Source organism: Mytilus galloprovincialis, chromosome 14 (assembly GCF_965363235.1).
Source record: "Mytilus galloprovincialis chromosome 14, xbMytGall1.hap1.1, whole genome shotgun sequence".
Taxonomy (NCBI): domain Eukaryota; kingdom Metazoa; phylum Mollusca; class Bivalvia; order Mytilida; family Mytilidae; genus Mytilus; species Mytilus galloprovincialis.
This window is the reverse complement of record NC_134851.1, coordinates 60,454,174-60,469,377: the sequence shown is the minus strand read 5'-3', so window position 1 is coordinate 60,469,377 and position 15,204 is coordinate 60,454,174. Positions and strand designations below refer to the sequence as shown.

Sequence of the window (15,204 nt, the reverse complement as noted above, 5' to 3'; positions counted from 1 at the left end):
TGTAAAAATCTGCCGAATGTTTTAATCACATTCTATTGTTAAAGTAATATCAAGCTTCTCAATGATCAAATTTAGTGCTTGTCAAACTTCTAGATATCCAAAGAATATATAATAATATATAATAGATCAGCAAAGTATTTTTTTTTTAAGTAGATGATTATGGGAGATAAATAGACATTTTGTGGTTACTGCAAATTTGGAAAATATTGCAAAAAAATGCAACAGGGTTATAATCACAACAATTTAAACTTTCATTTAAAAAAAATTTTGATATGAATTAAACAGGATTTTTTTTTAAATATTGCAAAGATAAAAATCACATTTCAGTCTAAAATAACAAAATCGCATGAATAAATGCACGTAATAATTTCTGAATTTACAATACCTTTTTGGATTGGACTTGGAATTTAGTACAGGATCAATGACCAGGACTGCGAAAACAGGGGAAACTAAATTTATTTATTGCATTACAGGGATATAGGTATACAGGACCATTATCTAGACAGAATTATCAGTAAATTGTCTGTACAGCTAAGTGGAGATAATCATTCATTTAAAATGGATGCATTGCAAACTCTGAAGGTGATTGGTGTAGACAGACAGGATGTTCTAGCTATGATACTACCAAGACTCATAGACTCTCAGGTAAATGTAGAAAACATATAATTTTGGATGTAATGCGTCTTCTGATTGGCTGACGTTGTTTTGTTTATCAGCCCATAGACATAATTAAGTCATGTGACTGTGATGTCATCAACGATTTTTCATGGTTTACTCCGGTTTAAATGGAATTTAGAATTAAATTATAAGAAATAACTAATATTTTATCTGTCTTTTTGAAATAACATCAAAAATGTGGTGCACACTTTAAAAAAACCCGCTACGCACATTATTCAGTGTGCACCACATATTTGATGTTATTTTTTCATTGACAGAAAAAATATTAGTCATTCCTTAAATGTGTTAAAATTACGTACGGTAAAATCTCTTTAAACTGAAAGATAGGTGTTGACAGACAGGATATTCTAGCTATTATACTACCAAGACTCATAGACTCTCAGGTAAATGTAAAAATGTATTAATATAATGTAAAGTAAAACCTGTGCAAACAAACATCTTTTCAACACTAAGGTGACTGTTCTTTTAAGATATTTATGATTGAGACAAATTTTGATGTACACTATAACACCTCAATTGAGAAAAGTTACGTTGCAGTATTATATTTGCTCTTAGTGTTGCAATATAATTTATTATGATTTTATTTCTAGTGTGTAGTTATAAATACGAATTGGACTTATTGTATAAATCTGATTTAAAAAAAAATCTGTAAGTGATTTAAGAAAAATTCTTTGGAGCAAAACTGCATGGTGTGCCTTGCTTTAAAAATGTTCTTTGTTAGAGGAAATCATCACTCAATTTTCAATGGCCTAGCTAATTTCTTAATCAAGCTGGATTAAAAAATAAATAAATAAAATTTATGGGATTTCCACTTTTTATGATTTTGATCAGAGAACACTCCAGGCATTTTGCGAAACATACCTCTTTTACTATATTTTTTTGTCTTTAGCTTGATATATCTAGAGTGAGAATTTTACTGAGGCTACTTTTTGTGTCTTTACCATAACACCCTATTTGTAACTGCCCTGATTGATCTATATTCAGACATACAGGTATCTCAATACCATGACTTTCATTCAGACAAGTTACAAGACAACCTTCCATAGATAGCATGTGAACAGCATTGCTGTTTTTGTCTGACACTAATATTAAACCTTTTGAAGTAGTTACAAGGTCCTTAGGATTAAAATTATTTTTAGAGTTTATTGTGGGATGACCATTGTATGTCCATTTTAGGTTCCCATATTTTCCAAGGAAAACCACCCTACCTTCCCATGGTTTTATATTTGTGATGTCAATAACACATATGTCCTCATTTATATTTGTTGTGATTACATCTGGCAAAGTAAATAATCTCTGATTGTTTGTGTCAAACTCATATGTTCTCATGTGTCTACAGTTATAGTCATATACAAGTATTCCTCTTTTACTTTCCTCTTGTAGTGGAAACACTTTTCCAGCTTCCTTAAATCCTACCAGAATGATTTTGTTAGTTGCATGAATTCCTCTGGCATAAAGTGGTGTGATAGACATAAATGTTCCTATCTTACTGTCTGATGTAAAAGTTGATAGGCATTTTATTTCTGATGATCCAATAACAGTGAAAAATGATTTATTATCCTGGGTTTTTGTCATGTCAAGAACATCTACCTCAGTATCATTTGCTATGCTTGTAGTGATACATTTTGAATCTTTAAATTCAAAGGATTTAATTGTAGATTTGTTATAAAGACACAAGATATTAGTATTATTTTCCAAAGTTTGAATCCTGTAGACGTCATCCTCTGTATCTAATGTAAATGATCCAGTGATTTTGCACTCGGGGCCAATTAATACAGAACCAAAGACTTCTTTTGTATCTCCAAGATTTCTTGTTTCTGAAAATAATATTTTTTGTTCAGATATTGTACTCACTGGTCTTGTAGGTAAATCTTTGTCCAGTTTACCAGAAGCTGTAAAAATAGCTGTTGCATTGTGGGATTGAAATGTCTCTTCCATTTGAGCTTTGTTTCTTGCAAGGGCATCACCTTTTTCTGCAGTATCCTTCAACTGCCTTGACAATTCTTCTTCCCTTGGCTTCCACAGCTTGTCTAACTCTGTGATGAGATTTTCTCTTTGTTTAGTGATATTTTCTTTTAGTTCGCTTTCCTTTTTCAAGATTCTTTGTTTTATTTCATTGTATTGGTCATTTTCCACAGTTTTAATCTGTTTCAGTTCTTTTTCAAGGTCAGTATAAAAAGGCAATTCCTGATGAATTTTACTATCCAACTCCTGCAGTTCTTTAACTTTCTTATGATACACTTCAGCTATTTTTGATAGAGTATGAGTTTGGTGGGATTCTAGAAGACAAACCGCACAAAGCAACACCTTACAATCCTCACAGTAAATAATGCATTGTTCAGCATTGTGAATCGAACATTGAATATCTTTCAGGTCTAAATGACGAATAGTTTCACTTGCTCCCAAGTTACTGAATTCTTTCAGATCAAGAACTTGATGAACTTCAGTTTTCTTTATTTTTGTATGAATTTTAATTTTACATCCCTCACACAAAATTAAATCACAATTGACACATTTATATTTAGTTTCATTTGAAGTTTCACAGAATTGACAAACCATTAAGTTCTGAGCCATTTTTATACGGTATGACTTATTTGCTATCAAATAGATATCTTTGGACTTTGTACCTCTTTATCTGTTCCATTTGATGTTATACAAGGTGAAACAAGTTGGCAAAGTTTCTTTTTTCCAGTTTTATGTCTTTTTTCTAGTAATCTTTTGATTGATCATTCCTTCATTTCAATCCACATGATCCATATCTTTAAATGTTAGTTCTTTTTAAAAATAGTTAAGTAATTTTAGAATAAAAAATAACCTGAAATTGAAGTAAATTACCCATGGAAAATAAATGAACCAGTCCATAGATCAAACTTACTTCCTGGTTTATAATGTATTTATAACTTTTTGTCTGATCAATTAGTTCATAGTTCAACTATTTATATATTGTTATGCCCAAGGCCAAGATAGACACTGGATGATTTTGCTTATATCATTTGAAATAGCTTTTAAAAAAAAAATTAATATATTTTCCCATCTACTTGTATGTATATGAATTTATATAACAAAATCAAAAGTAAATGATAACCAAGATCAATAATATTGAATGAATATTTGATAGTTTAAACTATCATTTACTCTAGATTGTATGTATGTTTCCATATATGAATGTTTGAAAAATAGAATGTAGATGTGAGGTATTTTTTCTTCTTTTTATACAACAGCAAAAATTGAAATTTTTTTGGTCGTATATTGGTATCACGTTGGCGTCACCGTCGTCGTTGTCCGAAAACTTTTGGTTTTCACACTATAACTTTAGTTTAAGTAAATAGAAATGTATGAAATTTAAACACAAGGTTATAATGACCATAAAAGAAAGGTTGGGATTGATTTTGGAAGTTTTTTTCCCAACAGTTTAGGACTTAGGGGCCAAAAAGGGCCCAAATAAGCATTTTCTAGGTTTTTGCACGATAACTTTAGTTTAAGTTAAAAGAAATCAATGATATTTTGACTCAAAATTTATGACCACAAAAGTAAGGTTGGGATTGATTTTGGGTGTTTTGGTTCCAACCGATTAGGAATTGGAGGCCAAAAAAGGGCCCCAATAAGCATTTTTCTGGGTTTTTGCACAATAACTTTAGTAGTTATAAGTGAATTAAGAAATCATTGAATTTTAAACACAAGGTTTATCAACACAAAAGGAAGGTTGGGATTGATTTTGGGAGTTGAGATCCCTGTTGTGTAAAGTAGATAAAATGCTTTGTGTATAGATCGTGTTTATTCTAATGTCTACCCATTGCTATATAAGTAACGTCATAAAATACATAAGTCAAGTAGCAACGTTAAGATGTAAATATTCGCGCTAAATTCCCGACATTCTCAGGGCCAGCAAAAGTTAAAATATAAAATTATTAATCACTTTAAATGTCAATCGAATAGATATTTCTGAAACTAAATAATTAATTGTCTTTCTAAAACAAATTCAAATAATTCACTTATTAATTTTTCACTTTTAATGAAGTCTATCACTTTTGGGTAGTCCATTTCTTGATGTTCTCTCGAGCTCGAACAGATGCCTCTCGTTTTGGTAGAACTCTTGTCAATCTCTCTGTTGAATTCGAAGTATCATCATTTTTGTCATCTAAATTGTTAATGTTTGTTCGGATTTCGAGCGGGTACAGTTTTACTATAGGACGTGAAGTACGTCCTGCACTAGTTCGTATTATAGCTGCTCGTGTAAAACCATCGTTTCTGGTGATCAATTCATCAACAACGGCAATGTTCCATCGGTTTTTCGGTAATTTATCATCTTGGACTTGCACTACATCTCCAACTTGAGTAGTTTGTAAATTGTTTCCTGTTTGGCGATGAAACTCTCTTAGCGTGGTTATATACTCGGATTTCCACCGGTTCCAAAAATGCTCCATTAAACTTAACTGTTTATTCAAATGTTTATGCAGTTCTTGTTTTCCACTATTCACGGCAATGTACTCAATATTTGGTTGTGGATACGGCGTTAAAGTTATTCTTCTTCCGTACAGTAAGTGTGACGGAGTTTACGGCTCCTCGTCTTCAATATCTGGTGATAGGTAGGTCAATGGTCTATCTTTAATGAAGGCTTCTATTTCTGTCAGAATTGTTTGAAGTGTATCCATGGTAACGTAAGATCTGCCTAATGTTTTCCTCAAACAAGTTTTTGTAATTCCTATAAAGCGTTCCCACCATCCACCATACCAGGGCGCTCTTTTCTGTATAAATCTCCAATTTGTTCCGTATGTTGATAACGTATCGTTTATCGATGGTGATTCGGTTAATTTCTTTAATGTTTCAGAGGCGGCTAAATATGTTGAGGCGTTATCCGAAATCATGGTGTGTGGTCTAGATTTACGACTAGCAAATCTTCTAAAGGCTTGTAGAAATGATTTTTCTGATAAGTCCGGTACAACTTCCAGGTGTACGGCTCTCGTTGAAGCACAAGTAAATAGACATATAAAAACCTTGTTTTCAGAATCATGTGTATCTCGAACGTACAGCGCTCCTGTAAAGTCGACGCCGGTAATTGTAAAAGGCGGCGCTTCCAGTAATCGAACTTTTGGGAGTGGCGGCGGATCAGGTGCTGTATATGGTTTACTGTTGATTTTTCGACAAATTACGCAATTTCGCAAAATTCCTCTTACGTATTGGCGAATTCTGGGTATCCAGTAAGTTTGTCGTATCTGAGTCACTGTTGATAAAACTCCTGAATGTTTCATGTACCTGTGTATATCAAGAACAACTAATTTTGTAAAAGGATGACTTCTAGGTAACAAATAAGGAAATTTCGTATTTTCACAAACAGGTGCGTTATGAATTCTCCCTCCACAGCAACTTGCGTCTTTGTTATTCAGGTACAATCTAAGTTGTCTAACTAAAACAGTAGGTTTAGTATCCTTTAATTTCAAGTATAACATTTTGTCCTTAAATGAAGTTCTTTGGCAATTTAGTATCCAACACTGTTGCATCCTGCAATTTCTCTCTTGAAACGTATTTTGCTTTATTTCTCTGTAATATTGGCGAACGGCAATTTTGTATAAATCGTAATAGATAAGATGTTATTCGTAGTAATTTTGATAATGTACTATATCTAGTAATTTGCACAATTTGGTGTATGCCTTGTTGAATATCTATTGCATTGTCCGCTGTACTTGATTCTTCTATATCTGTGCTGGTAAGTAATACTGTTGTGTCATTTGGCTTCCACGACGGCCATTTTGATGCATCAGTGATCCATTTGGGTCCGTTGAACCATAGTGTATTCTTTTCAAACTGTGACACGCTGAGTCCTCTAGTAAGAAGGTCAGCCGGATTATCTTTCGTTGGGCAATATCTCCATTCTTGTGTATTGGTCAATTTGCGTATTTCCGTTACTCTATTTTGTATGAACCTTTTCAATTGCTTTGAAGTTGATAACCACTGTAGAACTATCTGACTGTCTGACCAAAACGTTATGTCTTCTATGCGTAAAACTGATTTAACATGATCGGCTAGTCGTGCTCCAATCAATGCGGCCATTAATTCCAGCTGTGGTAGTGTCAGTTGCTTAAGCGGTGCTACTCTATTCTTTGCAATAACTAAAGATGACTCATGATGGTTACATACGTAAACACTTGCTCCGTATGCAGTTGTACTAGCGTCTACAAAAACATGAAGTTGGGTTTTCTGATTTGATAATTGAGAAAATACGGTCTTTTCAATTCTGTTTAAGTCGTTTTCTCCAAATCCTTGGCTAAATTTTTCCATGTTGTCTGTATTTCTAATGGTAGTGGCTCATCCCATCCGTACTTCTGTTCCCACAATGTCTGCATTAAAATTTTTGCTCGTACGGATACAGGGCTAAGTAATCCTAGTGGATCGTAAATATGTGACGACTGTTTAAGAATTTCACGTTTCGTAATATTTGGTAGTTCAATATCAAATAAGTCGACTTTTTGAAAAGTGATCGTATCTTTAACTGTATCCCATTTCAGTCCAAGTATTTTGACAAAAGTTTCTTTTTCACATACGTCATGTTGTTTGACTAAATCTGTAAGTTTTGAGCAATTTGAACTCCATGAACGAAGGTTGAATCCAGCATCCAACATCAATGATCTGGCTTGTACAAAATACTTTGCGGCGTCATCTTCATTTTCAAAACTGGACAAAATATTATCCACTTAAAGGTCATTCTTCATCATTGCTGATACATTTGTGTTGCATGCATCCAAGTGTTTAAGCAGTGTTGCATTTAGGATGAACGGTGAACTTGTTGCACCAAACAAAATAGATTTAAATCGATATGTTGTAAGAGTACGGCTGGGATTATCTGTGTCGCTCAACCAAAAAAAGCGTGTAAAATCTTGATCTTTCTCATCTAATCCAATATGTAAGAAAGCCTTTTCAATGTCCGTGCTTATTGCGTACTTCTTGGTTCTAAATCCCATTAATATTTTTGTCAAGTCGTTCAAGTCTGGCGGAGTTGACATTAGGCAATCATTCAAACTTGCGTGATCTGGCAACTTTTTACAGCTACAGTCGTATACTATACGAATTGGTGTTGTTGAATCCTTTTTTACGGCATGATGTGGTATATAGTGAGTGCTTTTACCATTGTCGTTTTTATCGTTTACCTTCTCTATGAACACTCTCTTCATTTGGTCTTCAATAATTTCTGAATATTTTCTTAGTAAATGTGGTTCCCGACTTAGTCTTCTAATTGTGCTTTCTGTCCTTGTTTTAGCGACCATGATGTTTGAAGGTAAGTCCGGATGATCCAGTTTCCATGGCAACTTGGCAGAATAACATTCGTTTTCAAATTTGATACAGTCTTGTTGATAAGAATTTACAAAACTCTTTTATCGTCCTGTTGTGGTAAATGTATTCCTAACGATTCTAGATTCCAGAATTTTTCGATCTCGATCCTGGTCACGGCACCATAAATGTTGTGTAAAGTAGATAAAATGCGTTGTGTATAGATCGTGTTTATTCTAACGTCTAGCCATTGCTATATAAGTAACGTCATAAAATACATAAGTCAAGTAGCAACGTTAACATGTAAATATTCGCTCTAAATTCCTGACAATCCCAACAGTTTAGGAATAAGGGGCCAAAAAGGGGCCCAAAATATGCATTTTTCTTGGTTTTTGCACCATAACTTTAGTATAAGTTAATAGAAATTTATGAAATTTAAACACAAGGTTTATGACCATAAAAGAAAGGTTGGGATTGATTTTGGGAATTTTGGTCCAAACAGTTTGGGAATAAGAGGCCCAAAGGGTCAAAAATTAAACTGTCTTTGATTTTAACCCTTTCAATGCTATACACAGCATATGCCGCGATGACATACGCCTTCCACCACTGCTATTCACGGCATATGCCGCGATGACAACAGATTTTTCATAAGGACTCTTAAACCATTCAGTTTTTTATTCGGGTCCTCTCTAATTTTTCCTTGTACATGTTGTATGAATCAAGGATATACAAGGTCTCATTTGCGCTTGAAATCCCAGCAATTTTATTGCAAAATCATGCAGTAGAATGAAAATTGAAGGAAAATAAAAACAAATATTTTGACAAATGCAAATGGCGGAAATCGGAAACGAAGCTGTAAATATGGAAATATTTCAGAATTTCTATGGGGAAACTGACAACGAGGATTAGTTAAAAGGTTTCTTGTTATCTCAGTGTGTTTATTACATTCAATTCGGGTGGGAAATATGATTTGATCGATCATTACGAGATGTAGAAAAAGGGGGGAAACGGATGATGACTGAAAAATGTGGACAAAGCCACTTATTTGTGCTCCGATTACATAATACGTTGTGTATGGTGCAATACGCTACAGAATCGAGCAACTGGTGTCTTCTTTATTATATGGCAGATAAAACAACAAAATAGATGAGGACTAAGAGTAGTTTTTATTCCAAATTCAACACAAATGTAATAAATTACACCTTTGACCTGTTAATTACCTGAAAATGCAGGTAACCTGATAACAATTTTACTGAAATAACAGCCCAACATTACAGTTAATACTCTCCTGAGCATTTTTCATGCAATAACTTTCTCTGTATCTCTTATTATAAAAAAGATACAGCAGTCTGAAAAGAAATATACTGTTCTAATGAATGATCACAAAAAAAATGCAGCAGCAGCAGACATTTTTCTATTTTTTTGTGTATCGTTGAAAGGGTTAACAAAAATTTAAACTTTGAGGTGCTGATCGAATCTAAAAATGTACTTAGATTTTTTATTATTGGCCCAGTTTTCAAGTTGGTCCAAATTGGGGTTCTTTGATATGCCAAATCTAACTGTGTATGTAGATTCTTAAATTTTGGTCCCATTTTCAAATTGGTCTACATTAAAGTCCAAAGGGTCCAAAATTAAACTAACTTTGATTTTAACAAAAAATTGAAATCTTGGGCTTCTTTGATATGCTGAATCTAAACATGTACTTAGATTTTTGATTATGGGCCCAGTTTTCAAGTTGGTCCAATAAAATTAACGGTACCAATCTTTCTTGCACCAGATGCGCATTTCGACAATACATGTCTCTTCAGTGATCCAAATCAGGATCCAAAATTATTATATTAAGTATTGTTCAATAGCAAGAAGTTTTCAATTGCACAGTATTCAGCAATAGCAAGAAATCGTCAATTGCACAGTATTGTGCAATAGCAAGAAATTTTAAATTGCACAGTATTGTGCAATAGCAAGAAATTTTCAATTGCACAGTATTGTGCAATAGCAAGAAATTTTCAATTGCACAGTATTGTGCAATAGCAAGAAATCTTTAATTGCACAGTGTTGAGCAATAGCAAGTATTTTCAATTGGAGTTATCTTTCTTTGTCCAGAATAGTAGTTTAATCAACTTAAATCATTGTTTTACACAATATACAATGTATATTCACTTTTACTACCAACTGATAAATTAAAACAATCTTTACCATTCAGTGATAACAAGCACTTTTTTTACATTTTAACATTTTATGATGTATTTGAATGAGTAGTTATTGTTGCAAACTCCATTTGAGATTTGAATTGAGATCAGTTTTGGAATAATTTTTTATAATGTATATCAAAGATACCAAAACATCAATGCATGTTCACTTTGTTAAGTCATTTTAAATCTTATTAAATATTATTTCATGGCACTTTTAAAGATTTTTATAAATTTGTGTAACTCAGTCTTATGTGCTTTACTTTTAGAGACAAAATATTACAACCATCAAACACTAGAATTTAATGTAATTCTTTTAAATGTTTGAGACTATTGACTATGTAGCCTTTAACCATAGCAGTTTTCATTTAACAAGGAAACTAGACTATGATAAAATATAGTAATACAGTTAAAGGAAGTATAAATGTAAAAAATAATTTTCAACTTTAAAAAAAAAATTGTATAAAGGTATATAAAAATAATGAAAAGTTATGTTTCAATATGTATTTGAATTTTATATTTTTATGATTTAATCTTTTTCACCCATAAAACGTAAATATAAGGAATAATTTTGAATGGTGACAAATAAGGGGAAGTAACTCTAGTTCAGTTTGTAAACCATTGGTGCAATTTATTTACGACCTAAAGCTAAGGTAATTGGTGTTAATTAACAGTGTGTTTGACACCAAATCTGTCAAGTGAAGCCATGCACTTAATGGGTCACTTAATTTGACAGTTTACATGAACTTCCTGTTCATGGAAGAATTACGAATTTGCCAGTATTTCAAAGGAATATTACTTATGAAATCAATCTCAAGGCTAAGAAATACGGGTGAAATCGGGTCATTTTCGGAATTCACGGGTTATTTCAATGACCAGGCGGGTGTTCCGGGTGATCCCTCAGAATTGTGAAAATCTCGGGTCACACCCGCAGAATACGGGTCAGTTGACAGGTATGGGGATGTGAAAAAAAAATGGGAGGGGGAGGGGGGTGTTCAATTTTTCTCATTTCAGATTTCATAAATAAAAAGAAAATTTCTTCAAACATTTTTTTGAGAGGATTAATATTCAACAGCATAGTGAATTGCTCAAAGGCAAAAAAATAATTTTAAGTTCATTAGACCACATTCATTCTGTGTCAGAAACCTATGCTGTGTCAACTATTTAATCACAATCCAAATTTAGAGCTGAATGTTGTGTCCATACTTGCCCCAACTGTTCAGGGTTCAAACTCTGCGGTCTTATAAAGCTGCATCCTGCAGAGCATCTGGTTTAAAATTGATATACAAAATCCTGTGGTCCCATGTCCCTATAGAGATCAGATATTGGGTAGGAGAAATATCTCCTGAGAAGACTATAGAGACATGGAAACTAAACAGTCTGGGAACTGGCAAAGTAATATATTATCTGTATCTAAAGTGTGCAGACACTCAAACATCTACAATAGCATCATTCCACAAATAAAATGCACATTACCATAAGTTCATACCTGGAATAAAACTCTTGACATTACATGTATATATATACATGATATATACACACACACATTTTGTACCAATAACTGCTTTAAAAGATTAACATAAAGGTTTTCCGTTTTGAAAACTTAAATTTAAACCATCCCTCTCATGTGGATTGACAACACCAGAAAACCAGATCCATGACAATTTTCTCCAACCAAGAGGAACCATTTTGTTTGTTTATACAAATAGTTTTTTTTTGTGATATAATTTATAAAACTAATTAAAATTAAAAATTGAAGATTGCAATTTGCAATCTGTTTTTTTCGATAGATAGATAAACTGGAAAAGCCAATAGTCTTGTATTATTTTAATTTTAGTTTCTTATGTACAATATGGAGTTTAAGTATGGCGTTCATTATCACTGAACTAGTATATATTTGTTTAGGGGCCAGCTGAAGGATGCCTCCGGATGCTGGAATTTCTCGCTACGTTGAAGACCTTTTGGTGACCTTCTGCTGTTTTTTTTCTATGGTCGGGTTGTTGTCTCTTTGACACATTCCCCATTTCCATTCTCAATTTTATCTGATATAAAAATAAGAAAGTTTGTTAATGAAATCTTTATTGTTCATTAAATAATCAAAGAAAAAAAAGGATGTAATTAAATAAAAATGATTTTGATAATATATTTTTTCCACTCTTTTCTCATTCTGTATAAAAGTCCTAAGACATTTCAGCTAAATGATTTTAATATAATTTGTAGGACGATAAAAAATATGCTGATGATGTACGTGATCATCACAGAGGGGTTGGAATTATTTCTGACCAGATCAATTCAACTTGTTTAATAATACTGCAGTACTATTTTCATTTGTATTATTTTTTATAGGAAGATGTTAGAGAGCAGGCTAAGGAAGTGTTAGCTGCATTGTGTGGGGTGGTGAATAAAGATGAGTTACTAGAACTGATGAACTCAATGGGAATGACGAAACAATTTGATACCAAGGAGGCAGAGGTAAAGTATATATTGGTGCCTTTAAAAGGTATTTGTTTAATGATGCTTGCCCATACCTCATAGGGTTCAGATTAGGTTTGTAGGGAATTTTTATTTGGACAAGAACACGAGTTATATGTTTTAGACCAGAAAACATTAATAAATCAAGAAAACAATTTGATACAAAAGAGGCAGAGGTAAAGTATTAGTACCACACTTTAAACATTATTTGCTCAGTGTTGCCTTATGCATACTTTGATTGATCAAAGTGTTGGGTAGGTAGGTCAGGAATTATTTTGGGCCAGAAACATTATATAAGTAACAAGAAAACATACACAAAAATGTCAGTATTCACCTCAGAAGCTAACAAAACCTTTAAATAGACTTATTAAGAAGGGATACAGTTACGATACTGTTGTCAGGTCATTAAAGATTGCATAGTTTGGCTTTAATATTGATTCACTTATAGGGTCTTTGCATCGGAACTAAACACATTTATTTATAAACCAGTTGTTGGCATGACACGGGTTATGTTCTTCTCATATATGTTATGATAGTACAGGGATGAATCCACTATATAGTTTAGGGCCGCTTAACGGCCCTTAAATCGGCCAGCGGCCCCAAAAAAATGTTTATAAATATTAATTCCCAATTTAGGAAAATAAAACAAAAATTGGTATTTCCGAAAAAAGTTTCCGTCACCGATTACTGCAACTATGATTTTTCATAGTTTGTCGTCAAAACGTAGTAAAATCCGGATAAGAATGCTGACTATGACCGCATTTTATTAACGATTTAATTATGTCAACATGAGGTAAACAATTTAAAGGCCGGATTCAATTGAAGTTAAAAATGATATGGGAGTATTTGGTCTCGTAAAAGTAGATCACTCAGCAGGTTGATAAAAAATATGCTTTTTGTCAAAATGGGTGTCAAAACAGACCTCGGCAAAGAGCAAATTCAACATTATATGACATTGATGAATGAATTTTAATGGTAAAATCAGATCGCCCAGCCGGTTATGTAATTCGATTAAAACTTGTTTTGTAAAAGAAATTATTTTATATTTTGCTCTTTTTTCGAGCGTTTTTGAAAATAATGTTGCTGATAGACTATTCATGAAATGAGACCCCCCCCCCCCCCCCCCCTGAAATACGATGTCATCATTATGGAACTGTTTCAAAAGATATGAAAATGATTCAAATAATTTTAAAGTTCACTGGTTCAATTGTTTTGAATATCTTGTCAATTAAGTATATATATATACTTTTGTAATTGCTTTTCTGAATTCGACAATTGGCCAGTTCTATTTGAAATACATTTAAATCAAGGTACTAAGTTTATAAAGATGATCTGTTGAAAAAATACCCAATGGATGATTTTTTTCACTGGTTAATATGGCAAGCCGTTTTTCTATTTAATCTAACTTCAAGATATCTCATAAACTTTATAAGATATCTTATATAATAGTTCATTAGATATTTGATATAGTTTGAAAGATATCTTATAAAGTTTATAAGATATCTTTCAAAATCTTATATAGTTCACGAGATATCTTATGGTTGTTACCTTATATAAAGTATATTTGTAAGATATCTTATATAAAGTATATTTGTAAGATATCTTGTATAAAGTATATTTGTAAGATTAACTTATATAAAGTATATGTAAGATATATATTTTAAAATCGATATTAGATATCTACTATATTATATAAGATATCTATTTTATATAAGATATCTTATAAAAAATATTATTTATGATATCTTATATATTATAAGAAATATTATTAGAGATATCGTATATAAATTATAAGATATTTCATATAATTTTCTTAACATGATATCCAATAAATCATATAAGATATCTTATACAAAACATATTTATAAGATATTTCATATACTTTAAGATATCTTAAATAAATCTTATATATTATATGAGATATCTTATATATTACATAAGATATCATATATATTATGAGATAATTTGAAATTCGAATAAAAAGCTAAACGGCTTGACATAGGTTTATGTTAGCTGGTACTTGTGGTATATATGTTTTTGTAATATGCCTCGTTTACCAAAGTTAAGATGATAGTGCATCATATGCAATGATATTCATGTATTACAACTTCCCTGGTCTGAATCCAATAATTTCTTCAATCAGTGTACAGGTGAAATTAACTTATTATTCATTTTCCGTTTTTACTGGAAAATGATATTATTTCGTCTTAGATTGTATTCATAAAAAATCCCAATTTAATATTCAAGGGACCCATTTGAAAACACCTGGAATCATCCCTGTAGTATGATACTAAACCCCTCACGGGAAGGATTGTGCCTGATATTTATATGATGAAGACATAATCTTTCAATCAGTTTAATTGAAGTCTGGACCTGGCATGTCAGTTAACTGCTAGTAGTCTGATGTTATTTATGTATTAATGTCATTTTGTTTATTTTCTTTGGTTACATCTTCTGACATTGGACTCAGACTTCTCTTGAACTGAATTTTAATGTGCGTATTGTTATGTGTTTACTTTTCTGCATTGCCTAGAAGTATAGGGGGAGGGTTGAGATCTCATAAACATGTTTAACCCCGCCGCATTGCGCCTGTCCAAAGTAA

At 32.2% G+C, this 15,204-nt stretch overlaps 1 protein-coding gene across 1 annotated transcript in view; it reads left to right on the top strand.

The window, feature by feature from the left end:
- Positions 1-15,204, top strand: part of LOC143058019 (uncharacterized) — a 114,686-nt gene that overhangs the window by 62,889 nt on the left and 36,593 nt on the right. Inside the window, exons 38-39 of the mRNA XM_076231479.1 lie at positions 474-645; positions 12,477-12,602. Of these exons, the coding sequence (XP_076087594.1) occupies positions 474-645; positions 12,477-12,602 (298 nt within the window). The remainder of the gene's footprint in view (positions 1-473; positions 646-12,476; positions 12,603-15,204) is intronic.